The 27,091-nt window shown below is 23.4% G+C and overlaps 1 protein-coding gene across 6 annotated transcripts in view; it reads left to right on the top strand.

The window, feature by feature from the left end:
* LOC129608068 (uncharacterized protein DDB_G0283357) overlaps nucleotides 1–26,146 on the top strand; it is a 38,866-nt gene extending 12,720 nt beyond the window's left edge. For 3 of the 6 annotated variants that reach the window (XM_055519381.1, XM_055519382.1, XM_055519385.1), the window contains 8 exons: nucleotides 15,717–16,209; nucleotides 16,678–17,062; nucleotides 18,328–21,319; nucleotides 21,381–21,558; nucleotides 21,669–21,821; nucleotides 22,573–22,840; nucleotides 24,364–24,886; nucleotides 26,006–26,143. In XM_055519381.1, coding sequence (XP_055375356.1) covers nucleotides 15,717–16,209; nucleotides 16,678–17,062; nucleotides 18,328–21,319; nucleotides 21,381–21,558; nucleotides 21,669–21,821; nucleotides 22,573–22,840; nucleotides 24,364–24,886; nucleotides 26,006–26,041 — 5,028 coding nt within the window. In that variant the 3' untranslated portion in view covers nucleotides 26,042–26,143. Of the gene's footprint in view, nucleotides 1–15,522; nucleotides 15,614–15,716; nucleotides 16,210–16,677; nucleotides 17,063–18,327; nucleotides 21,320–21,380; nucleotides 21,559–21,668; nucleotides 21,822–22,572; nucleotides 22,841–24,363; nucleotides 24,887–26,005 lie in introns of those variants that run through there. The other 3 variants (XM_055519386.1, XM_055519383.1, XM_055519384.1) reach the window with 3 other exon arrangements.
* The last annotated feature ends 945 nt before the right edge of the window (nucleotides 26,147–27,091 follow it).

Raw genomic sequence — 27,091 nt, 5'->3', positions numbered from 1 at the left:
ATACAATTCAGAATTTCAGACTGTTCTTGTTATTTCAAACTGTTCATGAATTTTAACCTGAATATTTTTTATTTGACGTACTTAAATCATAGTTCAAATTTGTTATATTTTGAAATCTTTATTGTCTCTTTAATCTAAAATCTCCTTTTCATATTCTACCTAATTTTGCAAAACAACTTATTTAAAAAAAAAATATGTATTTCAAATTTAATTTAATTTTATATGGAATTTGTACATAATCATTTTAAATAAAAATGTAATAAAGTTTAGTACATATTTACTAAAAGTAAAGATCTTAAGTTAATAATTGTTAAATAAGTGTGTACTACTTACCTAACTCTATAGTATCGACTAAGTAATTAAATACAAGTAGGTACCTATGTAAATATTTTCTAATATATATTTAATAAGTAATTTCGCTTCAAATTTCTTCGAAACAATATACTTATTTTTTTTTATAAAATGTAATTGTGAATGACTAAAATTAAATAATTTACACTACTTACAGTTTACAATAAAATTATTATATTATATTTAAAAACAAATCAACAATATTATTTTTTTGTTGTTTTTAATTTTAATTCATCAATATTCTTATAAAGTAGATTATTTAACATGTACTAATGTACACAATATATAAACATATAAGTATGTGAAATAAAAATAATTTAAATGAATTTCCATTTAGATATCTAGACAGCAGTAAAGTAAATTAAAGAGAAAGAATCAAAATGGTGCAAAAGTAGTGTAAAAAAAAGGGCAACGCTGCTAAATGAAATGTGTATAGTAGAAATTGTATACATAAATATATGTACATACATAAATATGTATGTAATGTACATGGGTATAATAAATTATAGGTATTGAAATACATATTTTATTTCTATACTATTTAGAACATAAAAATAAACAAAATATTTTATAAATACAAATTATTTTTTATAATGTTATTGAAATTTTGTTTGTATAGAAAATTCATCAATATTATTAATTTAAAGATGAAAATTTTAAAATAAAAGAAAAAATTTTATAATTTATTTTTGAATAACAAAAATGTACAAATTTATCCAAATGTCTGAAATATTTTTTTTTTTAAATTTGAAATACACACAGTCTTCCCATAATAAAATCCAAAATATTAAAAATAATAATATAAGAAATGTAAAATTTGTACATGTGTGTACGCGTAAGTTTATACCGTAAATATATTTATTTTCTTTTATATATAAAAATATGAATAAAGTAAAATTGATGAAAAGAGGAAAAAATATTAAATTAAAAGCAAAAAAAAAAAACAAAACAAAGCCTTATATTACAAAATGAAGTTATAACAAGTTATTATAATATGCATATTGTACATACATATATATAAATATACATATATATAGGCATAAGATATATATTTTTATGTATATAATATGCATTCTTATATGCATATATACAAACGTATGCAATAATGGTATAAGCACGATTAACTTCAATGGGATTGCAAAACATGTGAAGGAAGTTGAATGAAATGTGAATAACAATTGAACTAAAAAGTATTATAACTATAAATCTTTATATGTACGTATGTATATATTTATAAGAATTATACGTCTATAGAACCTACATATGTATATGAACTATTTAAAATAATTAGGATGATACGATCATAATATTTTTGTGATGATGTTTAACAATACCTACTTAATTTTCATTTTTTAAATAATTTACATATATATAAAATATTCGTGACTCTAAAATTTCCAAAAATTTAGCTTACACCTTAATAATTTAACTTAATCACTGAAATTTTGAGATGACAGTAGATTATACAATTTTTTTAAAATTCATAAACCATTCAGCTTACCCCAAAATTTCTTCCATAAATTAATTCCATTCTTAACTCTTAATTAATAAATAAATTATTCTAAGCTAAGGTTGAATTTTTTACCAAAATCTTATTCTTAATATATTAAATAAGAAACAACATGTTTACTTTAATGCAATCTCAAATCATTATAATTATATGTCAAAATTTGGAAATATAAAAATTAATGAATTTTCTTCAATAAACTCATGACGTGTCTATATAATTTAATAATATTTTATTATAGCTCAAAATTATTTAAAGAATTTTTTTATTTATACAAGCATTTTGTTTATTTTTTTATACATATCCATATGTATTTCTATTTTAAATGTTTTTTGCTTTGTGATTATTGCACAACTCTAAGTATACCTAAGCACCTAACTAATTTAAGCATTGCCATGTTGAATGTATCAGCTCTAATATACTTGTCCTACAAAATCATATTCTTTTTTTGAAATATTTTAAGTGATCTTATAGCAAAAATTATTTTACTATTGATCGAAAAATAAATCAATAAAAAACATAGCCAATATACATATATAAAAATTATTGCTTAAAAAAAGCTATTAAAATATCAAAAGAAAAAAAATCGGATGCCAATTCATTTTTTACAATGCCTACAATTTTATAACTTCCTGTTGTAAAATGTGTTTTAAAATCAAAATATAAACTCAAATAAAAGCAAAACAAAAATGTGTGTTTGTTGAATCATTATACAAACTTTAATAAATAAAACAAAAAAAAATAATTTTTGATTTAATTATAACATATTTACATAATATGCAGTATAAACACTTCAATAATATCGTTGAAGACTTAAATTTATTTTTAAATTTAAAATAAAATTAAAACGAAAAAAAACCAAAAAAGTCGAATAAATTAAATAAACAAGTATGAAATTCTTGTATCATCTAAAATAATAAATTCAAAATTTATGTAATTAAAGAATATGAAAATATTTTGAAATATTAAAAAAAAACATTAATTTATATTCTTTTTATTTTAAATGTTTTCCCAACATATTGTTATTGATTCAGTAAATATTTTAATCTGCTAGTTCAATCAAAACAATTGAAATTTGAGACCATAAGTTTGCATCGAAAATTCCAATTTTTTAACAAAATTTGACAAAAATTTGATAGGTACATAATATACATATTTAGTTTCGTTAAAGTCGTATCAAAGAATGTAGAAGAAGCTCACGAAGAAGAATTATTATTATAACCTAAATTTTATACAAGTTGCGAATAACACCGTACGGCTTTTGTATCACAAGGTTGAATACACAAAATTAACTGGTTATTTTCATTTCTTTCTTTTTTTTAGAAAGAACCGGTTTAACTACTTTATAGTAAATTCTATAAATTCAAATTGCGTCGCAACTTATCTGTTTTTTTGACAAACTATTAAAATATTGAATAATTTTAGTTTTATATATGTATAATATTAAATATTTGCATTATATTAAGAACTTGAGTAATATTCTTATTTAAAGATTAATCAAAGTAGATACTCTTATTTGAATCTATAGTTCTAATTTTATTTGAATAACTTTGAAAAATGAAAACCGGGAAACTACCGATATATGTACATATGTATTCAAAGCACATATGTATTTCATTTAATTAAAGCTTTGATTAATGTACTCGTAAATCTAAAAATATCGCAATTAAAATTTTCAAAACTTGGCTTAAAATGTTTCAAATTAAAAAAATATTTACGCATAAATTTTATTTTACATGTTTATAAAACAGTTAAATAATCCGTTGTTATTGACTATTTTATGATTTCCTATTATTTTTTTCTGGCTAAATTTTTCTTATTTAGATTTTGAATATTTTTCAAAATATCTTTTCTAAAAACATAACGCATTTGTCAATTTAAAGAAAATTGTATGTTCATATATATGTAAGTATGTTATACAAATAAATAAATTAAAAATTTCGTTTGAAATATTAACGTAAATTTAGTCATCTAAGTTCCCCAAAAAAAAATAGAAAATGGTAGCGATTTTGTTAATTTATTATGAAGTCAGATTAGAATGACCTTTAAATGTTCAAAAAATTTTATGTAAAAAACATGTTACGAATGGAAATACGAGTATACATTCATATATGTACATATGTATATAAGAAACGAATCAAAATGAATTTATGAGTTGTTATGTTATGCATACATGTATGTATGTGTTATTTGTTTAATTAAACACAATATAGTGTACATTAGTATGTATAACTAATAATATTAATCAAATCCAAAAATAAAAATTACCACAAATATTTTCGCTCAGAAATAAAATTCTACATAATGTACATACATATGTAAAATTCAAATGTTAATTAAAATTAAAATTAATAAATTTTAATGAACTGGGCAAAAAATAAATATTATTTTATATTATCCTTACCAATAAAATAACTAAGCTCATTCAGCTGATTAACAGCTGGAATATAAGTATTCGAACAAATAATTATTCAATATTTAATTATTTAACAGTAATTTTTATATCACACATGTTTGACAAGCACGTTTAAAACATTTTCCTTTTTTTTAACAATTTCTCATTAAATGCAATTCACACATAATTATTTTGTTGCATCAATCTAATAAACATTACCACATTGTTGTTGTATATTTTCAACCCATCAAAAGTACAATACATCAAAATATCAAAAAAAAAAACACAGAAAAAAAATGAGTTAAAAAGGCAGCTGCTAAAGAAACAATGTGGTTTAAAATGGGAAAAGGAAGAAAAAAAAAAGAGTAAAAATAATAAAAATAGTAAAAACATAACACAAATACATACACAAAACAAACCGGCAAAACATTAAAAAAAAAAAAAAATTCAGCCTGATGTCTGACAAAATTGATGAAAGGAAAAAAGTATTTTGCTGTTTGTTTGTTTTTCTTTTGCTTCTGTTGCTTTTTTTTTTCCGTACACCTATAATATAGTTTGAGACACAAAGTGTTATACATATAAAAGTGTATGTATGTATATAAGTAAGAAAACAGAAATCGGATAATTGTGGTTTAAAAAGGATATTTTTAAAATTAAAAAATTCGAAGAAACCCCGATGACATAAAATGATGTTATGGGAATAAAAAATTATTCTAGAATAAATATTTATATAACATATTTATGTATGTAGTATGTATAAATACTTATTTTTTTCTTAAAAATAATTTTGTCCCGATTTAATTTTAGATTTTATATGTATGTATGTATGTACAAAATCCGGATATTGTAAAAAACATGTGAATATAAGTTTTCAAGGATACTGCAATAATTATAAATGGCACATTCATACATGAACTATTACAACAATACTGTTAATTCTAGAAATATTTTATTGATTTAATAACAATATTTCATAGAGCTCATAGAACAATATTTCATAGAGCCAGTAAGGAATGAATTGAATTTAAAAAATATTATGTATATACATACATATATATGAATATAACATATTGTAGATTTATTGAAAACAGATGCTCAAAATTTTTATTTTTCTGATATTTATTTGCTCAAGGTAGCTATAACAAAACTATATATGTATATATTATATATTATTGTACACTTAACTACCACAAATATGAATCATTAAAATTATTGTATTCATTTAAATCACTTCTTGTTATTGAAATTTAAGTGTCATTCACTTATTTATTTTTCTAAAATCTTAAATGAAAATCAAATAAAATTAGTGAATGACCTTTACTTTTTAAGGCTAAAAATATTGAGTTCACGTGCCCGGTTTATTATCTATGATATTTTGTAAAACGATTGAATATTTAATGTAAATATAAAATATTTTCGTAAAATAAAATTAATATAAATTTAAGTTTTTTTAGATTAAGGAAATTATATTTCTATCTCACATCTGTTTAAATTTACATTCAATTGTTCCATATAGTATTTTTAATATTTCAAAAATATTCTTATAACCTCGGAAATTTAACTAATATAATCAGTTAAAAAAACTCATGTTAATGTTGATAACATTGATAAATTTTAAATAATTTAAACATATTTTTACCACAAAAAAAAAAAAAAAAACAAATTGATAAAAAAATATTATAAACCGCAAAATTTTATTTGAATATGCAAACATTATGAGAAAATTTACCATTGTTAAGGAAATAATTGCGACTGAAATAATTGATAAAAAATTACTTATCTCACATACGTAATAAGATTTTTTAATTATTTTTTTAATATTTTGTAATATCGACCGGACATTTGCTTAAATGAATTTACTTATCAATCTACAACAGATTTTTTAGTGTTTTGTTGCATTTAGAAAAACAGCTTTTCTGTATAATTTTTAAATTATTTTCTATGTCCAAAATCTATATTTTTCTTGATTTAAAACAATAAGACTTTTTATAAATGAAGGCAGTATTCTTTATTTAAATCAAAAACTAAATACAATGACACTGCAATTTCCAAACAAAAACAAAGATTTTTCCCTGCATTTCGGTATATAAATTTTAATATTTTGACGTTGTCATTTTTTTTTTTGAAATTGACATGACAAATAACGTGATAATAACATCGTTATTACCATCCCCCTTCAAATTTCCAGCCTATTGCTAATTTTCTACGTCAAAGTCAATGCAAAAATATAAAACTAGCTCTATATAACAACTTAAATAGTAACTAATGCATTGTAATGATGCACGATTTTCTTTTCTTTGCGTTTCGAAAAGAAATTTTATACAAAACGGAATGCATAATATTGTAAAATTGTTTTAAGATAAAATACGGAACGTGATACATCATCAAAATTGCAGTTTTTTCTACAATACGGAATACTACCATATGTTTGTATTTGTTGTTTTTAAAACTTTTCAACTTTTTGTAGTTTTGGAATTTAACAAAAAAAATATTAATTATTTAAAAATTTTTATGCAACAAAAAACAAACTATAAATATTTAATTTTTTTATGTAAATACATACATACATATGTATATTATTCAACTCATAATCAGTATTTTTACATTACAGTAATAATTATATAGCTCAAAAAAATTGTATGTATTAGACGTGTTTTGGATTAAATTTTAAAAATTAAACTTAAACATAGTATATGCACATGAAGAATATAAATATCAAGACATATTTTCGTACATTATCTCCATACAAGTTGGATATACATAAGCATGTCAAATACAGTATAAATATAATAAGATAATGCAATGATTTTTGAACCTATTAACCATAAAAACCTTATTAAATAGTTTTAATAAAAAATTATAAAATCAATGGTTTACTTTATGACATGATATCATTATTATAATCTCAAATCACCCTTGCTATTTTTATTAACGTAATTATTAAAATAATGTAGGCATATATACACCCATCTTCTGTTAGTCGCATTACATGACATGATAAGTTTTTATTTCAAATACTTTCGAGTTTTTTTTAGAAAAAATTTTGTAATTACAAATTTTATACTGGAAACTGTAATATTTTTCAATAATATCTCTATAATCTTAAATGATGTGGCTAACAATAAGTCACAAAGTGATGTGAATACACTTTTGTCAATTTAAAAAAAAAAAAAAACAGATGAAATTAATTTAAAGAAAATATAGAAAATATTCAAAATTTAATGTCAGACCAAATAATTTAACATTTGTATTATACACATATGCTAACCATTTAGTATTCATACTTACTTTACTTACAACATGTTACTTACAGCACTAGTGTAGCACATTTACTTTGCAATTTAATATTTCTAATGCATATGGGACAACGCATTAAAGTCGCCCATGAAATAATTAGTGTAAACACTTTTATATAAAATTATGAGTTCTTTTGAAGCTTCAATATTGGTTTTTTGTTTTTCTAATTGTGTTCAAAAGAAACGTTACATTTTTAATCCTTTTATATTTCTCTTTTACTTGATTCATCCTTTTCTTTTTTTATTTACATACCTCTTTTTATATTTTACCATTTGCTTGAAGCATCTGGTTTGACATTACCTGGTTAAGTTAATCATTCAGTCAACAAATTGTTTTGTATTGGCGCTTTTTTTTATTCTCTTATACACAACAAGTAAGCATAGTGTACATACTCGGTATATACATACAGTATTATTTTTTTGTTAAGTGTATTGGTGGTACATTGTATGTATATGAAGATATCTGTAATCTATTTACAAAATGCAAATGACTTCCTTTAAAAAGGATAATCGTAAAAAAAAATCATACACTTTTTTAGTTCATTGCAATAAGTACAATGAAAAAATTTGGAATTGAATTTAATTATATTTTTTAGAATTTATTTCCTTTTATAACGGATATTTGATCGAAAATTAAAGTACACGTCATTTCTTTCTCATATTGCCAGTTTTATTACGTTTTTGTTAGATATTCTTACTATGTGTATGTAGATATGTTTTTATGTATAGAATATTATAATTTTATTATAAAAAATATTTTTTCATCATTGACAACAAATATAATAAATTTTTACTGCTATATTAGGGTGATTCTTAGAACTTTTTTTTTCTTTGTTTTTTTTTTTTCAAAAATAATTGACTAGAAAGGAAAATATTTCTAGAAAATATGAAACCCTTGGATATATTTTTGTATTTGTAATATAGAATGTATGTACCTATGTATATAGAATTATAAAAACTTTCATAAAAGAAAGATGGTAACAAAAAATATAATTTAGTGGTAAAACAAAACAAAAAAAAAATAACAATCACATGCAGAAAATAAAAATTGAATTACCATTATTTTTATTGCAAAAATTCGCCATCGATAAATTTTTATCTTCCCCCATAAGAAAAATTAAAAAACAAATATTTTCACATACGTACATGCAAAAGGCACATTGTATATCATGAAATTTTTCCCGTTAATATGGGTATATATAATATGTACTTAGGTAAACATGCATACACAGTTGGTTACTTTTCTGTTAAATGAACACAATACAATATTAGAAATTTTGAAAACAATACGGAAAATTAACTGTATACAGTAATTTCGCGATCAAAACCGGACAACATTATTATTAGAATTTTGAAGAAACAAGAGTCAAAGATTTCAATAGAAATTTCCTTAGTATTCGAATATTGCTCTCCGTTACCAATAATCAAATAATGTTAGTATACTTTACTTAAAATGTGCTTTCAAAAATGTTAATATAAATTTGTTTACAATTTAAATCGAACATATTTTTAATTATATTTTATTTATAATTTTTAAATGCAATTTTTTTTTTGCTGAAAGTATATCAACTGTAATGAAACTTTGTTTTTAAGACGATTTTAATGTTATCGATTAGATAATTTGTTAATTTTTTCTTATAAACCATTAGACAAGCATCACAGATCTTTGAGCTTACAAATATGTGTACATACTTACGTTGTAATGAATCACTTCCCCAAATCTACCCCAATACTATTATGAAGTAACATTAACAAACTAAAGTGACAAGTTCAATGCAGTTTTGCGTACGTACATGCTTCTGAATGAAAAACCTGTTTTAAAATTATTATTTTCAAAATATGTATTCTTTATTTTGTTCTGTAGCATTACTACAATAGTAATGCAAACTCAAATCAACTTTACATAATATTAATATAAAATAAATTAGCATTTTTTTTATATATATGATTTATGTTAAATTGCAATTAATTAACTAAACAAACAATTGTATTGAAAAAATCAAATAAGCACATAAGTTTATTCTATTTAAGTAATCCCTATGTAGACAGGGTGATTCATAAAGGCATACAACAATATATAAGATTGGTTAGAGAAAAAATTTGGGCAAGTAAAAATTTTGCGAAAATTCCCAATATTTCGGAAACCCTTAATATTTTTCACCCATTCCGGAACAAAAATTTTACATACATATTTTCGACCTTCCAAACAATGTTTAATATTCCGGTATATCTTTCTGAATCAATTTATATAAAATAACTATGTACTTATACAAATGTTCAATTAAATTGCATGAAACACTGTATATACATACGAATGATAATTTTTATATTAAACAATGAACAAACTTTCCATGTATTCTCCTAATTTTTGCAAAATGTCAAAACAATTCTACGCCGCATACATAAATAAATAATATTGTATTTTCAGTGAATGCAACTTCACTGAAATAAAAAAAAAACAAGTGCCCTTAGGTAGTTTTCAATATGAATGACTTTTACTTAAATTATAATTTTTATGACATTTATTATTCCTTGTTAAAAGCCATAAAATTTAAGTTTGTTACAAAATTGGTATTTAAACCTTTATAAAAGAGATAAAAATTTGTTCCATAACCTCGTTCTGAAATCAATTTAACATGGATCATAAAAAAGAAAACGATCCATAAAATATAAGGTTAAACAAAACGGTTCGTACTGAATTTATAATTACAAGGAAAGATATAAAAAAAACGGATATTGTTTTTGGAAAACTTCTTAGAAATACACGTGAAAATCTACTATTTCTCAATTTTTTTTTGTTTTCGGTAAAACTCGCCTTATTAGCAGCATTTTATTACTTACATGTGTACCAATAGAATTGTTAAATATGATCGAATATTGTGTCATCAATTAACCTTTTGAAACTAAAAATATATAAGAAAATGGTGTATATGTTAAGAAGATTGTAAAACTTTCAGGGTTTTATAATTCATGCTAAAATATTTCGAATCTAAAAGGAGAAGTAATAAAACATAGAAGCTTATATGCTTAATTGTTTATTTTATGCATACATATTAATAAAACTAGAAAAAATTTCCATTTAAAATTTCTTACAATTTTAGGTATCGAATTTATTTCAATTGAAATCATATGCTGCATATATATGTACAATGTATGTATATACGATCTCTCTAAACATTTAAATATAGATCTGCGTATTAAGTAGGGAAAATCATATTTAAAAGTCAATTGAACCCACGTTAGCGAAATGTTTAAAATATAAATAGAATTCTATATTTAAAATAAAATTGTCTTAATAAATAATTTTACATTGTAAGAAAAAAATATGAATGGGGTGTCATTTAAATTCATTTGAAGACAATTTTTTTTAAAATATATATTATAAATACTGATGCATTTGTTTATAAGAATTCAAAATTTTATAATAATTAATAGATATTCAATATTTAACTCAAATTTAAGCAATATATAATATGATTGTATACTTAATAATAATGAGCCTTTTACGATATAGCATAATTGTTAACAATACGTTCAAAATTATGAAAAACAACCTAATTTGAAGGAAGTTGTTACATTTGTGAATCAACTAATTTTTAAAAATTTTGTTTAGTGAAACGACTTAAATCTACTGTAATATCGTAAATTTTGACATTTAAAAAATAATATAATTTTGAAGTCTAGCTTTTTGAAGTTGCATTTTTATGCTGCGCATCGTCATTCATTCTTACCATTTTACTCATCTTTCTAAATAACATATTGTATGTATGCAAATTGTGGTTTTCTTTAATTAATCAAGTATAAAATATTTCAAATCAAATTCAAACTTTCAAATACAACCTTGAGCATTTTATTTCATTTTCAAAATGCTCTTATAAAATAGGAAAAATTGATTGTGAATGAATAACATGACCAGTAGTAGCGAACAGTTCAATTAAAATGACATGAAATCAATGTTTTTAAATTTTAAGTATTATCGAAAGTAGAAATTTAAGAGCAATTCTCTAAGTATACAAACATACCTTTGTAAGTAATTACCTGTTTCATTAGTGCCGATTCTACATACAAGTGTTTGCAGTTATTTTGTATAATATTTTTTGTTTAATACTATTATACAAACATAAGTACATAAGCATGTAGTAAATACATTTATATATACGGATTTACAAAGAAATCGAAACCTTAACTAGAACAACGAGAAATTTAACACAACGAATAATTATAACAAATTTAAACAATAATATTAACTTACTACAACAGGAAAAAAAAGTTTGCTAACACTGGTACAACAAACAAAACTTTACAAGAAAAAATATTGTACATACTCCCCTTTTAGTTAAACTGTTTTAGCATAATTTAATACCTACATAAATGTTGTTATGTGTGTACAATATACTTATATCCATACGTACCTTCACGGAAAATATGTTTCTGATATTTGATTTTTATTATTTGCTTATTAATTATTTTTCTAACAGTAAACTACCACATGCATAGAAGTTCACAGAAATTATAAAATACTTACATAATTTTTGTTTTGTAAACTTTTTAATTCATACTGGTTTGTTTGTCGTTTTTTCTTAAAAAAAAAAATATGTATAAAAAATTTTCATGAAATTTAATTTACTATTTTTTTTTTGTTTTTTTTTTTTTCATCCATATCCAAATGAATGATATGTGTTACTGTTGCTATATAATATACATATAAAACAATACAAACACATTTTACATGTATATATACATATCTATATATTTTGTATACAAATTTATATGTATGTATGTACTTAAATAATATAAGTAATAATAATGCAATAAAATTTTGTATACATGCATACATACATATATATTTTCCTATTTAGAAGTAACTTCCTAAATTGAATTTCCGTTGAAGACGTTCCTATGTATGCACGTGGAAAGGTGAGCAAATTCAAAACATATGTATGTAGTATCTACATACATATGTATGTATATGAAAAGTGATAAAATTTTGTTATAATTAAATTTCTGTATGAAGTTTTGCAAGAAATTAATGTGTACCTAATTGAGAACAATTTAAGTATTGAGAATGCATCATTATGATGGCACACATTGAGTCAGGTGAACAGAAACTAATAAGACATACGTACATACATATATACCTACATCCATGCATATTTATCCTTACAAATGCGTTACATACTTCTACACTTATTTACATATTTTTTACGTACCTAAGTAGTTATTCATAGGTACTAGGTTTCAAACCAATTCGCATATTACTTATAAATTATATTGCACAAATTATTAAATTAATTTCAATTATGAAAATTTCTATATTTACACAAACATTATAAACATTTTTACACATTTCTACATTTATACATATATTATAAAATAATTTGTAAACTACATACTACAACGTTTGATATAAATATAAAAATCTCTCAAATTGTTGAAAGTGATAAACTCAAAAAGTAAGCATATTTAAAAAGCTTTAAGCTTCTACAAACTTTTTATTTTACTTAAATTAAATTTGAAAATCCGCCAAAATCATAATATTTATGCAAATGATTACATATATGTACATACTTACATGCACACCTACATAAGTATGTACATTAAATTCTATTAAAAAAAAAACTAAAAATTTATTGTGTCTGTAATGTTTAACAATACATATAGCTATCTCAAAAAAAAGAAAAAAATTATAAATTTTTTTAAATACCTACAATATGCACAAAGTCTGTTTAACCATAAAACTATCCACTATGAGGGAATATCATAGGATACGCCATAAGATAGCAAACAACGTCCTTTTATTAAGTGTACTCATTTAATTTAAGTAATACTTTTCATTTCCGTTATGTTTTCTAGATGCCAAATTTTTATACATATATATCAATATATACAAATATATATTTACTTTTATATTTAATAAGTTCCAACAAGTTCCAATAAGTTTAAATTACGCTAAAAGCATTAAATAATTTTGAATATTCATATTAATTTTTTATTATAATCACATAAAAATTTTTTATTATAATTATTATAATCACTGAAATTTCTATCCGGTTGTAGCGCTACGAAATTAAGGTTTGACATATGGACATTTACATATTCCTGCCCAGCGTCGAATTCTAATTCGAAAAAATAAATAAATATATTAATAAAAACGCCTATCGAAGACTGTGAGGAAATATTATTAAAAATTTTAAAATCGTACATTCGTAAGGGAATCTCATAGTTGATACGGTAAACTCTATCTTATTTATTATTGTCATTACTTTATATTTGATTAATATTTTTTATTAAGAATTTTATTGTTAAATATTTAATTAAAATAATAATAATTATAGGTATATACATACATATACTTATACTTATGGACAAACAAATGCATATTTAACAGCATAAACATTTGTGCATTTTGATGAAATAATTTTATTCTTAACATTTAGATTTTGCAATAAATTCAAAATAATATTTTATTGGAGTAAACACAAATAAACAAATAAAATCAAAAGGTTAAAAGTTTGTAAAGTTAAAAAGTTCAAATTAATAATATAAAAATTTTTTATATCAATTTATATATACGCAAACATACGCACATATACACACATATGCGTATAGATACATATTTAATAGTTATGCATAATATGGTGATCTGATTATTCATATAAAAACCGAAACCTTTGACTCTCCATAAATTCTAATGGCAATAACTTTAGCAATAGTTTTTCTAACTAAGTAAACAGCAAAACATTATCAAGTGATAATATTTTTCATATAAAATTTTTCTGCTGTGCTGTGGTCAAATTTTTCTACATTTCAACTCATTTCAATACTTATATTTTCCTTTTTTTTGTTTTGTACTTGTCTAATGTTTTTTTTTAAATACATACATACATATCTATGTACAATATAATATATACATATATTTACAATCGTCGTTATCAAAATTTTATATATAAATTTTTTCATTTGTTTATTTTTTCTTTTTTATACAAAGCTATCGTAATGCTTTTACATACTTCCCATGTGGTGTTTTATTTTTATCACTAATTTTAATAATATTACCTATCAGTTTATATTTATAGAAAAATATTTAACCCTACAGTGTTTTAACCGGAAACGCTATAGTGGTGACAATGAATTTAACAAAAAGAAAGATTCAATTCTCATAAATTTGATACATTTTTTATTTTATTAAAAAATATTGTAAGTTTGAAAAAATTATTTGACATGATTTCACCAAATTAAAAAAGAGCATGGCAAAATAAATAAAAAAAAATTATTTCAATTTAAAAAAGCTCCCTGTTAGCCTTAAAGTAAAATTTAAAGTACCTACACGCTTCGATCTTTTTTTGAAACGGAAGTTATAAACAAAAAGATTCAGGTATGTCAAAATATCGTCAAATTTTCTTAAGATCCCTGTGGCTCCAAAACAGTTATGATTAGACATTATGAGCCGAACAAAAAATTTTACTAATATTTTACGGTATTATCAAATTTTTTTACGAAAAGTTTTAAACCTCTGCTTCAATTGAACTCAAACTTAATAGAATTCTTAAATAAATAGATTTTGTGAAAATTTTGTAGACCCTAATAAGTTTTTGAGCTTTTTTGCATGACCGCACACAAACAAGGATGAATCTGCTCCGAATTTAATGTGAACTAATAATAAAGTGCTGTATTACAAATCGGTTTATTAATGGGAAAACAATAAAACATTAAAGGGGTTAATATATAAATTCAAGTTTGTTTTATTATTATATTTATGTACATACATATCTCTAACTGTCTGTAACAAAAAAGAAAAAAGGGAAATAAAAAAAAAAGCTTTCAAATGGTCAGTCAGTCGTCTACAATCAATCGTCCGTCTATATTGAAATTTTGTATATACTTTTCCAATAAAAATAAACTAGTATAATGTTGTTGTTGCTATTTTGTTTAGATCAAATGATAATATTTTTTTTTTGTTTTAAATAGATTAACGTAAATATTCAAGTGCTTAACTTTTTTACATTTTTAAATTTCATATTAAAAAGAAAAATGAAATTTAAAATTCCAATATTTATATCAATGGTATGCTAAATCAAGAAGAGATTTTTTTTTGTGAAAATTTCTGTTCTGTGCCATTTTTATACACATAATATAATTTAAAAAAATTTTTTTTTTGTCATTTTAGCCAAAAACAGATTCTGGAAGCCATTCAACCCACCAGACATCACATGATTTACAACAGCAACATCAATCGAGCACAACAGTTAGTAATTTAAGTTCATCATCTTCTTCCCACCTAAAGAATTCAAATTTAGTTATTAAAGATGATAGTCGTTTAAGAACCCAATCTCCCCATGGAAATAGTAATAGTAATACAATAGCAAATAACAATATATCAGGCAGTCAAATTAGCTCTAATAACAATCAATCGACAACACCGTCTATATCGTTACCTTCAACAGGACCGGCAACCGGAGTAACGTTATTATCATCTTCATCATCATCATCATCAACGTTATCATCTTCTGTACATAATTCGAATAATAGTACTAATATAAGCGGTAATAATAGTAGCAACAACAATAATAATTCTGGTTCAACACCGAGTTTATACGTGTCGGTGCCATTATCTACAGCAAATGTACCTGGCGTTAATATACCTTCAACTGCATCCAATGGTATGTTTTATTTTATTGAAAAAGAATTGAGAACCACGTTAATTTTTTTATATATGTTTTGTTAAACGTTTCAATATTTATTTTGTATATTTTATAGTTTAAAATTATTTTATAGATAATCGTTTTCATTTTGTGACGATTTGTTATTACGCAATCGTTAACACTTCATTTTAACATAAAATATACAATTCAAATAGATTGAATAGTGTTTTCACATTTTACAAATAAAATAGTTGAAAATTAATTTAGATAAAAAATTATCAAATATATACAGATACACATATATACTCGTAAATGTATATATGTATATATTTTTAAAATAATAATATATTTTTTAAATTAGTAAATTTCATTGTAATACAATAAAGTTTATCGCATAAGATATTATATTAAATATAATTTTAGCATTCCCTTAATATCTTAACAAAACGAATTAAAAATTTAAAAAAAATGTTACTATAATTTAAGGTTCAACCAGCGGGACTGGTGGGAGTGGTGTAAGTCTAAGTAGTGTATCTTCCAGCAGTATTAACAACAGTGGGAATAATGCTGGAGGGAAACAATCACCTAGAATTTCGGGAGGATTTCCTTCTTCAACGCAGCAATTACATAACACAAATAATTTGATTGCACCTGAGCATAGTAAATCTATAATTAGTGGAAGTAGCAGCAGTGCTGCGATTCAAAGTAACAGCAGTGTTATTCAACCGATCGTTTCACCGTTAGGTTCTACAAATTCAAATTTAAGCGCGTCAAATGAAAGTGTTAATCTAACAATTAAATATGAAAAACAACCAAACTTTAGGGTAGCCAAAGTTCAAGAACAGGAATCAGGTCCAGCGAGACGATCAAGGTGATTTTTATAGAAATACATAAATACAATAAAAGTTTCAATATATTCAAAATTAAACACAAGATCAGACAAAAATTAAATTAATATTTTTTAATTTTTGCGAGATTCTTAACTTTATGTAATTTTCTTAATTTAATTATTGTTCTTATAATTATTATAATTATTATTATTATTATTATTGTGTAAACTTTTAATTTTGTACCAATAGAATTATGTTGCATTGCATTTCATTTGGTGGTTTCATGACATTAATTAAAAAATGATTTAAAATTTTTAATTTTATTCTTAGATAAAATTGCATGAATTTATAAGTTTTGAATTATTTTGCCAAGGAAATACAAAAAATGAGGGGATTAAATATTTTACTTCAAGCTTATTTTCAAAGCAACTTAAAAGAAATCTAAGAAAGATTGCATAACACAAAATGAAAAGCTAACAACGCAACTTTAAGCTTAAAAATTTTGTGTTAAAACTAATATGTTACAATAAAAGATGTTTTTATTAGTTTGCTAATTGCAATCAATTAAAATATTTTGAGTTTTTCTTTGTATATAAGTTTTCATCGTATTTTTTCAATTAACAAAAGATATTGAGATATTTTGCTATTATCGAAACTGCTTTTTGGTGATCAATTGGGCACTAGATAAATTAAATACAATATTAATTAAATTTTGAATTTAAAACTGCTGCAATTTATACATAAATACCAAAAATATTAATTAGCGATTTCTCTTAATGTTTGGTTTCTTTATTTGAGGTGCTTATTAATCCGACGTCCCGTTTTTTTAACCTTAATTTATATACATAAGTTGATATAAGTTGCAATAACTTCTCTAGTTAAATAATAAATGTTAAAATAATTTAATTTTTGTTGATATTTTTAAAATGGAATGCACTTATATATATACATATATATATATATGGTTTAATTCTTTCTCGTAATCTTTTGCATGACTAATAAGAATTTTATAAACCCCATGTTAAACAAAATGAACACATTGACACAAATTTTAGTTTTTACAAAAAAATACTGTTAATAGTTTATAATAACCAGTTCCATTTTAATTAAATTTTTAATATCTTTATTTTTTTTTCGTTTTATTTTAATTATTATTTAAAAACTTTTTAAGTTCATTGCCATTTTTTTCAAATCAATTTTGTAATTTTTATCATGCTATTGCATTTTAACTCATACTTTGACCACTTTCTTTAAAATATTTGGAAATATTAAAAAGAAACAATATTTTGCTTCCTATATAAATTAGATCTCAATCGAATGAAAGTGGATCTGCAAATCATGGCAATAGCAGTTCAAATATTAATAGTAGTTCGGTTAACGTTAGCGGTAGTAGTCATTCAAGTAATTCTAGCAAATCGCGTTCAGGAAAGAAACGTTCTTCATCTAGTATTAGTTCATCTTCAATATCGACATCCTCATCTACATCAAGTTCAGTCCAACCAAACCAACAACAACAAATAGGTTCTTCGCAAAATTTGAACTCTCAATCGTTTTCTTCAAACACTCAACGCCGAACATCAATGTCGCCGCAAAATAGTAATAGTAATAATAAATCTTTGGAGTCAAGTTCACCTCCACCTAAACAATCAAGATCCAGTAAGTCATCACATCATCAAAATCAGCAACCACAAATAATATCACGTCCATTACCACCAAATGATATGCAAATAAATAATTCACAAAAAAATAATTCAGAATCTGCAGGATCGTACGGAAGCAGTTCCAGTTCAGAAAACTTAAATCGCAATAAAAACAGCAATAACAATAATAATAATAACAGTAATAGTAATAATAATAATAATAGTAACAGAAATAATACTAAAAATATTGCTAATAATGATAGTAATAATAATATTAACGATTTTAATAATTTGAATAAAAACGACAACAACAATAATAACAGTAACAAAAATAACAGCAGTAATGATAGTAAAATTAATATTGGTAATAATATTAACGATAATAATAATAATCATAATAATAATAATAATAATAATATTAATATTAATAACGATAATGAAGATATCAGTAATAACAGAAATATGAAAAATAATAACGACAAAAATAGCATCAATAATAATATGGACGATAAAAATAATAGCAAAAATAATAATGAGAAAAATGGTAATAACAGCAATAACAAACATAATGTAGATAAAAGCATTCCTAGCAACATCGAATATAATAGTAAAAAAAATATTAGCAGCAACAGTGAAAACAGCAATGATCCGAAAAATTGCGACAGCACTGTTAGCAAAATTGTGGGTAACACCAGTAGTAATAATGATAAAATCAATATTAACGCAAGTGACGGTAATGATAAAAGTACTAATAATGACAACAATAGTAATAAAAGTAAACATAATGCCAACAGTGATCTTGTTGATAATATAAATAGAGAAGCTAAGGGTCATAGTAGTAATAATAATATTAATGATAATAATAGTAATACCAACAACACTAACAGCAATAGCAATGACGCCAGTGTCAATAGCAAAAATAACAATTATAAAAATAAGCATATTAACAATAGCAATATTAAAAATAATGATACTAATAACAATAACTTAAATAAAAATAATAATAATTGCGATAATATTACTGAAAATAGTAATAAAAATGGTAATGATAATTCCAAAAATAACGATGTTTCTAACAACAAAAAAGTTAATAATAGTAACATTTGCAACACTAACAAAAATGTTAACAACGATAATAATGCCAATACTATAAGCAATAGTAACGGCAACAGCAACGATGGCGTTAGTAGCGCTGCTAATGATAATACTAATACCAGTAACAGCAGTAAAAACATAAGATATAATAAAAATAATAATAATGATAACAACAATAAAAGTAGTAATAATAATAAAAATGTTTCTAATAACGGTAACAGTAATAAAAGCGGCAACAATAAAAATTCTAGTAGTCATACTTCGCATAATACTTCAAATATAACTAACATAAAACATTCAGAAACATTAAATACAGTTAATAGGCCTAACAAAAAATCATTACGTGGTCAGCAGTCTGAGGCCAAAAAATTGACAGATTCATCAGCTTCTAGCTCCACAATTAATGTCACTTCGTCGAACAATAATAATAATAATATTAATAACAATAATAACAATAACAATAACGCTAATAATAACAGTAATAATAATAATAACGACAGCAACAACAACAAAAGTAGCAGTAATAATAGCAATAACATTAAAAATAATAATAATAATAATAATAATAATAATATTAATAGTAATAATAATAATAATAATAACAATACTAATAATAATACTAATAATAATAATAATAATAATAATAATAATAATAATAGCAGTAGTAGTAGTAATAATAATAATAATAATAATAATAATAATAATAATAATAATAGTAATAATAATAACAATAATAATAGCAATGGTAATAATAATACTAACAACAATAATAGTAATGGTAATAATAATAATAATAATAATAATAATAATAATAACAATAACAATAAAAACAATAACAAAAATTGTAATAGTACTAGTAATAATAAGAATAATAATAATAGTAATAATAATAATAATAGTAATAATAGTAACAATAAAAATAATAATAGCAACAACAATAATAATCATTCAAATTTAACGCAATGCACTAATGACGATAATGTAACAAATAATTCCAGAACACCTGATAGTGGTAATTACTCAAATACTAGTCTATCACAAGCGAGCCTGTCTACAAGTTCGAGTTCTTTAAACAATGGTGGTCTAAAATTTTCTTATGAACCTCAAATAAATAGTGGGACACAATCATCAGCTTTAAGTCCGCCCATAGTTGATACGAATATAGGAGCTGTTATTAAAGATTCTCCCCAAAGTTCTCCTAGTTCAGAGTCAGGCTCAACAGCAAGTCGAAAACGTGGGCGCAAGTCGGGTGAAATAAGAAATAGCGCGATGCCAGTGAATAGTGTTAACGGGCCCATACCAATGGTACTAGACAGTAAATCAGATGGTATTAAACAAGAAAATAAGATATTGCAAAATGGTACGAGTACAACAGCAACTGCCAATTCTTCAAGTTCTTCAAATAGTTTAAATACTGCTCATCACATGCTTGGTAATCAAATAAATCCAAGTAGTAGTATGGCACAAAAAATGAGTGATATGGTTCATATGGAAATACAAGACCATAGTATATATTCACAAGACAATGGACCTCAGTTAATTGGAGTGCCGTTTCCAGGAAAGGTATTAAGTTTGAGTTTTGAAAATTTTTCTATTTCAACTGACTGTTTGTCTTAATTTGCAGCGGGCAACTCCAACTAATCAAACCCAAAATTCCAGTACAAATCCATTAACTTCTATGTTAACTGGAACAGCTACCTCAACTCCAAGTGGCAATACACCACAAAGTTTAGAACAATTACTAGAACGACAATGGGAACAAGGCTCCCAATTTTTAATGGAACAAGCTCAACATTTTGATAGTAAATATTTATTTTTGAATACTTTTTTCTTTATCCGAAGACATCGAAATAATAAATAATTATAATGTCTTTTGTGTAACTTATTTCTTAAATTATTATATTATTTTTAGTTGCTTCACTTTTGTCATGTTTACATCAGTTACGTACGGAAAATATTCGCTTAGAAGAACATGTTAATAGTTTGATAGCAAGACGAGATCATTTACTAGCAGTCAATGCTAGACTGGCAATACCTCTGACATCAAACAATACGCAAAATCAAGGTAAGATTGGCTATAATAAAAATAAAAAAAAATTACTAATTTATATTAAGAATTGACGAATTTTTTTTCAAGTAATTAGTTTTTGCTATGTAATACTGTCGCTTATATTATTCTTTATTCTAAAATGTTGAGGATTAACTAAATTATGTAACTTTTAAAAAATCGCTTTTATTGTTTTGTTTTTTCGTTGTAAGTGATTTTTCTAAATAGGTGATTGGAAATTTGAAAAATGATGGCAATTATATAACTTATTTAATTTTTTAAATATAAGTATTGTTATATTAATTTTTCTAATTTTGCTGAACAACTTAGAAAAACCGATTTTATTTCAAATCATATCGCAATGGGCATCAAAAGTTTTTTGTAAAAAATTTAATTTTCAAAAATGTTCAGTAAAAAGCGAAAAACTTCGATTGGAGCTTATGCAAAATTATACTTAGTAGAAAATTTGGTGACTTGATATATATTTGAAGATCAATTTTTTTTAAATAATCTTTATTAATTATTATTTGAACAAAAAAAAAAGTCTGACAACATATTTGTTAATTTTATTTACTTTTTGGTTGTTATTTAATATTTTTCATTCGTAAAATCGTTGATGAAATCAACATTTCAGCATTTAATTTTTTATTACGAAATTCAATCCTTTAATTTTTAATATACATTGTATATACACTTATTATAAAGAAAAAAGAAACACTTAGAAAATTTTCGTAGAAATTAAAAAGAAATATTGAAATAAATTCAACAGGTGCAGATGTTGCACCAACAAACATGCCACCTACTGGTGGTCCTGGTGGAGGAGGTGGTGGTGGAGCTGGTTCATCATCATCAACTTCATCATCGTCATCTTCCAATCGAGGAACAAGAAATCCTCAATCTCAAACGCCACAACAACAGCTACAGGCCCAATCTGCATCGTCTCAACCACCACAAATAGTCGAAAATGGAATTGATTTTAGACATACCTCATCGCATACGAGTGGAGCGCCCTCAGTTGGCAGTTCGAGTGCGATAAGGTAAAAAAAAATTTTCAAATTAAAATAAAAATTTATATATACATATATTCATATGAAAAAGTTTCGGAAACATATTTCAATTCTTCTTAAATTAAAATATTACTTATTTTTAAATTTTTTAATTTATTTCTTTATAAAATTTACTTCCTATAAAATATTCACTCTTCGTCCAAAATTTTTTCTGTTAAAGACGGAATTTCACTTGTTATTTGTTTGGTCACTTTGCACTATTTATTATACTTATATAATTTTTAAAGCTGAACTATATTTCTGATCATTCCACACAAAAAGGCACTTTTTTTGGAATATTAAAGTGATAAAATTATTCATTTACAATTTTACGTTTTAGTATTATCTTTAGAAGAAGTTAAGCAAATTGTTATAGATTGTGTCTTAAGATGTAGTTATTACATGAAGTAAATTCAATATATTTTAATATTTGTAGTTTTAAATAACAGTAATAATTTAATGAATTTTTTTTTAAATTTTTTGAGCTATGTTTATCATTATTTATTAAATTAAGCATTGAGAGTATGTTAATAGATTGAACTTCATTTAAAACTATAGATAATGAGAAAAATTAAATCTAAAAAACTTTTGACAAACTCAAAAAAATTTGTTTTAGGGAATGAAAATATTAAAAAATCTAAGGAAAATAATTTTGTATTTTTGATTTTCATTAATTATTTAGAAACTATTTTCTAAATTAACATTTGGTATAGCTTTAATTAAAATCACAAAATTGAATTATGCAATTCAATTTGGAAAAGTAAACTTCCGTCTTAACCCTTTAAATTTAGCAAATTCCCGATATCTAATTTGTTTTTAGTTTCCTCACACTCATAACAACATTAAATTTTCATTTATTTTACTAAAATATTGATAAAATTATATTAAATATATTAAGCTGTTTGTTGTTTCATACTTTGTACAAAAATAAAACAATTTGGCAATCACAATTTTTACTTATTTTTGTCCTCTTTTTCTTGTAATTTTTTTGTTCTTTTTTTAATTTGTTTCTTTTTTTGTGTTCTCGTACATTGAAAAAAATTAAAAAAAAAAAACCCTAAAAAAATAAAACAATGGCCCAAAATTACTTCATTCATATGTTAAAATCCTTCACCGTCATTTAATAAAATAAATAAAATAAAATTTAGACATTCATCAATATATACTTCAAACTATTTAAATTCGTCTATTAATAATGCTATAAATAATAACAGTAATACTAATAATAATAATCAAAACAATATCAACAATATTAATAACAACAATGTTAATAATAATCGAAATAACAATAATCGTAATAACACTCATAATAATAGCAATTTTAGCAATAACAGTAATAGTCAAAATAATAATCGCAATTATAATAATGATAATAATAATGATAACAGCAATAATAGTAGCAACAATAATATTTCTAATACTGAAAATATGAATAATAATAATAACAATACCGATAACAATTATGATAATAGTAATATTATTAATAATAACAATAATAACATAAATATCGATAGTAACAGCAATAATGATAATAACAGCAAAAATAATATAGAAAATGTCAGTAAAAATAATAATTATAACAATGTAAATGTAAAAAATGATAACATGAATAGTAATAATATTCCATCATCATTGCTGCCACACCCTTTACATGTTAGTAGTGCTATCGGTGGCAGTAGTGTTGGTACTATTGGAGTCGGAGGATCTAACAATACTGGCATGAGCAACATTACAAATATAAATTCGAATAGCAATAACTCTATTAACATTTCTTCCGCATCTTCTTCAATAATTGGGCGAAGAGATCATCACCAAATAATGCAATCGAATTTATCATCAATAAATTTACAATCATCATCGCCAGAGCAATTGCTAATACGTAGTGGTCGAGCTACTGCCACTGGTATAACATCTAATATTAGCAGTAGCAATCTTAATGGTGGGCTTGGTGGTGGTAGTAGTAATGTTGACCGTTCAACTTCTTCCTATCATCATAACGCCGCCGCCTCACAGTCTCCATATAGCACTATACATCAGGTAGAATTATGTTTAGATATTTTTTTTTCAATAACTTTTTATTTAAATGTTTCTTTGTTATATTTAGTGTTGCTTTAGGAAAGTTTTGTAACATATAGCAATAAAACTAAAGTTTTGCTTGGTTTTTTCAATATAATTAGTTTCTTTTTTATTTGAAAAAATTACAGAAATTGTTTTAATATCATAATTAGTATTATATATTGGCTATTTTCACATATCGATTGTATGAATTTTATATAAATTCATTTACATATCTTGAGTTCCTTGATATAGTTGTATTTAATAATGTTTTAAGTGGAAAATATCAGTTTTTAAATAGAAAAACAATTTTGGTACCTATATAAAACATCTAAAGCAGAAGGAATCACTGATAAAGAAGGGGTTATTGTTAAAAAGTATTTATCTACTGAAAGCATTAAACTATGAGTTCTTTATAGTACGTATACGTTGTACATTATGATGAACTTTTTGATATATGATTTGATGTAGTAAATTTATATAATAAAGAAATATCCTATATGTAAGACATTTTTTCTTATTTTCTATTAAAAGTGGACAAATAAATAATAAGTCAGGGGATTAACTAATTATATTATAAAAATAATAAGCAAATTTTCATAAAAAATAAGGTACTAAATAGAAGCAAATAACAAAATTAAGTATGTATTTTTGATTGTTCTATATTACTTCACGCATATTAATTGTTTTGAACCATTTTATAAAATCATTGAATATATTTTTTTTTTACATTTACATCATTAAGTTGCATTAAATTCTCTTTGAAGGTTTCCCATTTTTTAATAAAATAAAGACCAGCATTTTTCCACATTACCTTTAACAAAATAATTGTGATATCATTGAATTATCACTATTTTGGCAAAATGAATAATTTTAAAATTCCATCAAGTACTACACAAGTTTTAAAGAAGCAGAATTGTTTGTTTGCCCATGAAAAAGAAAATTCAAAATATTTCTAGATAAGTTAATTTTTAATATCAATGCATAAAAAAGGACGCTTTAATTTTAATATTAATTGCTGTATATTTATTTCTATATTAAACCAAAAAAGAACTTATTACGAAAAACTCTTTTACTCAATATTCTTTTATATGATTTCAGTCACAACTAAGAAGAGACGATCATAAGAATAGCTGAAATTCATCATCAACTATTTTGATGCGACAAAATGAAATTGACAATTTGTCAAACAATTCCATGAATAACATTAGAAATAATAGTCAAGATGAAGGTGACATAAATGAATATGAAGATCATTATGAACAACATGGCAAGAAAAAACAACAAATTGCACTCGTAAATGTTTCACCTACATCTGTAACGTCATCTTCATTGCTATCATATAGGTATAATAAACCCCTAAAAAATGAGGAAAATTTTTTACAGAGAACTTATATTTTAAACGATAATTCAATAAAAGTATCAACATCATTTAACCATGAAATTCCGAATACAAATAAAGTTGATTCAAACATTCAAAAAGCAATGTCATCACTTAATTCCCACTTGAACAGAATGGCAACAGATAATAGTTATAGCTTAGAAAATGAAGAAATAGATACAAATAACTTTTCAAACTCAGAATTTTTTTTTGATTCAATGTTCGATTCGACAACAAAACCATTTAAATCAAATTTAGCAAATTCTATTACAAATATAACAACAAAAAAATCACCAAAGAATAATAACAAAACTACAATTAAAGGTAGTAGACCAGCAAAATTTTCTATTTCAACTAAATTTTTAAGGAAACCTAGATCAATGATTAACAAAAATTTGCAACAAAATCGTTTAAAATATTTAAAAAGTAATAATGGAATAGATATCAATGGGAATTGTTGTGATGATAACAGTTATAATGATGATGATGTTAATGCCAAATCAAAAGACTTCTCTATCGATTCACTTCTTCAGAAATGAAATTTTAAAATCTTTCAAAAAATTTGTAAAATCAGTTTAATCTTTGCAAAAAATTTATTTTATATTTATCAAAAATTTCTTAAAAATAATAATGTATATCAAAATATTTCATGTATTTAAAGAAATTATTATTAACCTCAAGTCTATTAATTTGATTTAAGATAATTTTATTTATAATTTTACTACAATTTTAAATGAAATCAAAAATCAGATCACTTATTTTTAATACTTTTCTTCTGACAAAAAAAATGTATTTTTAAAGCCAAT

Source organism: Condylostylus longicornis, unplaced genomic scaffold (genome assembly GCF_029603195.1).
Source record: "Condylostylus longicornis isolate FDR11 unplaced genomic scaffold, ASM2960319v2 ptg000030l, whole genome shotgun sequence".
NCBI classification, from domain to species: domain Eukaryota; kingdom Metazoa; phylum Arthropoda; class Insecta; order Diptera; family Dolichopodidae; genus Condylostylus; species Condylostylus longicornis.
The sequence above is the reverse complement of the archived record's forward strand: the minus strand, read 5'-3'. Positions and strand labels throughout refer to the sequence as shown.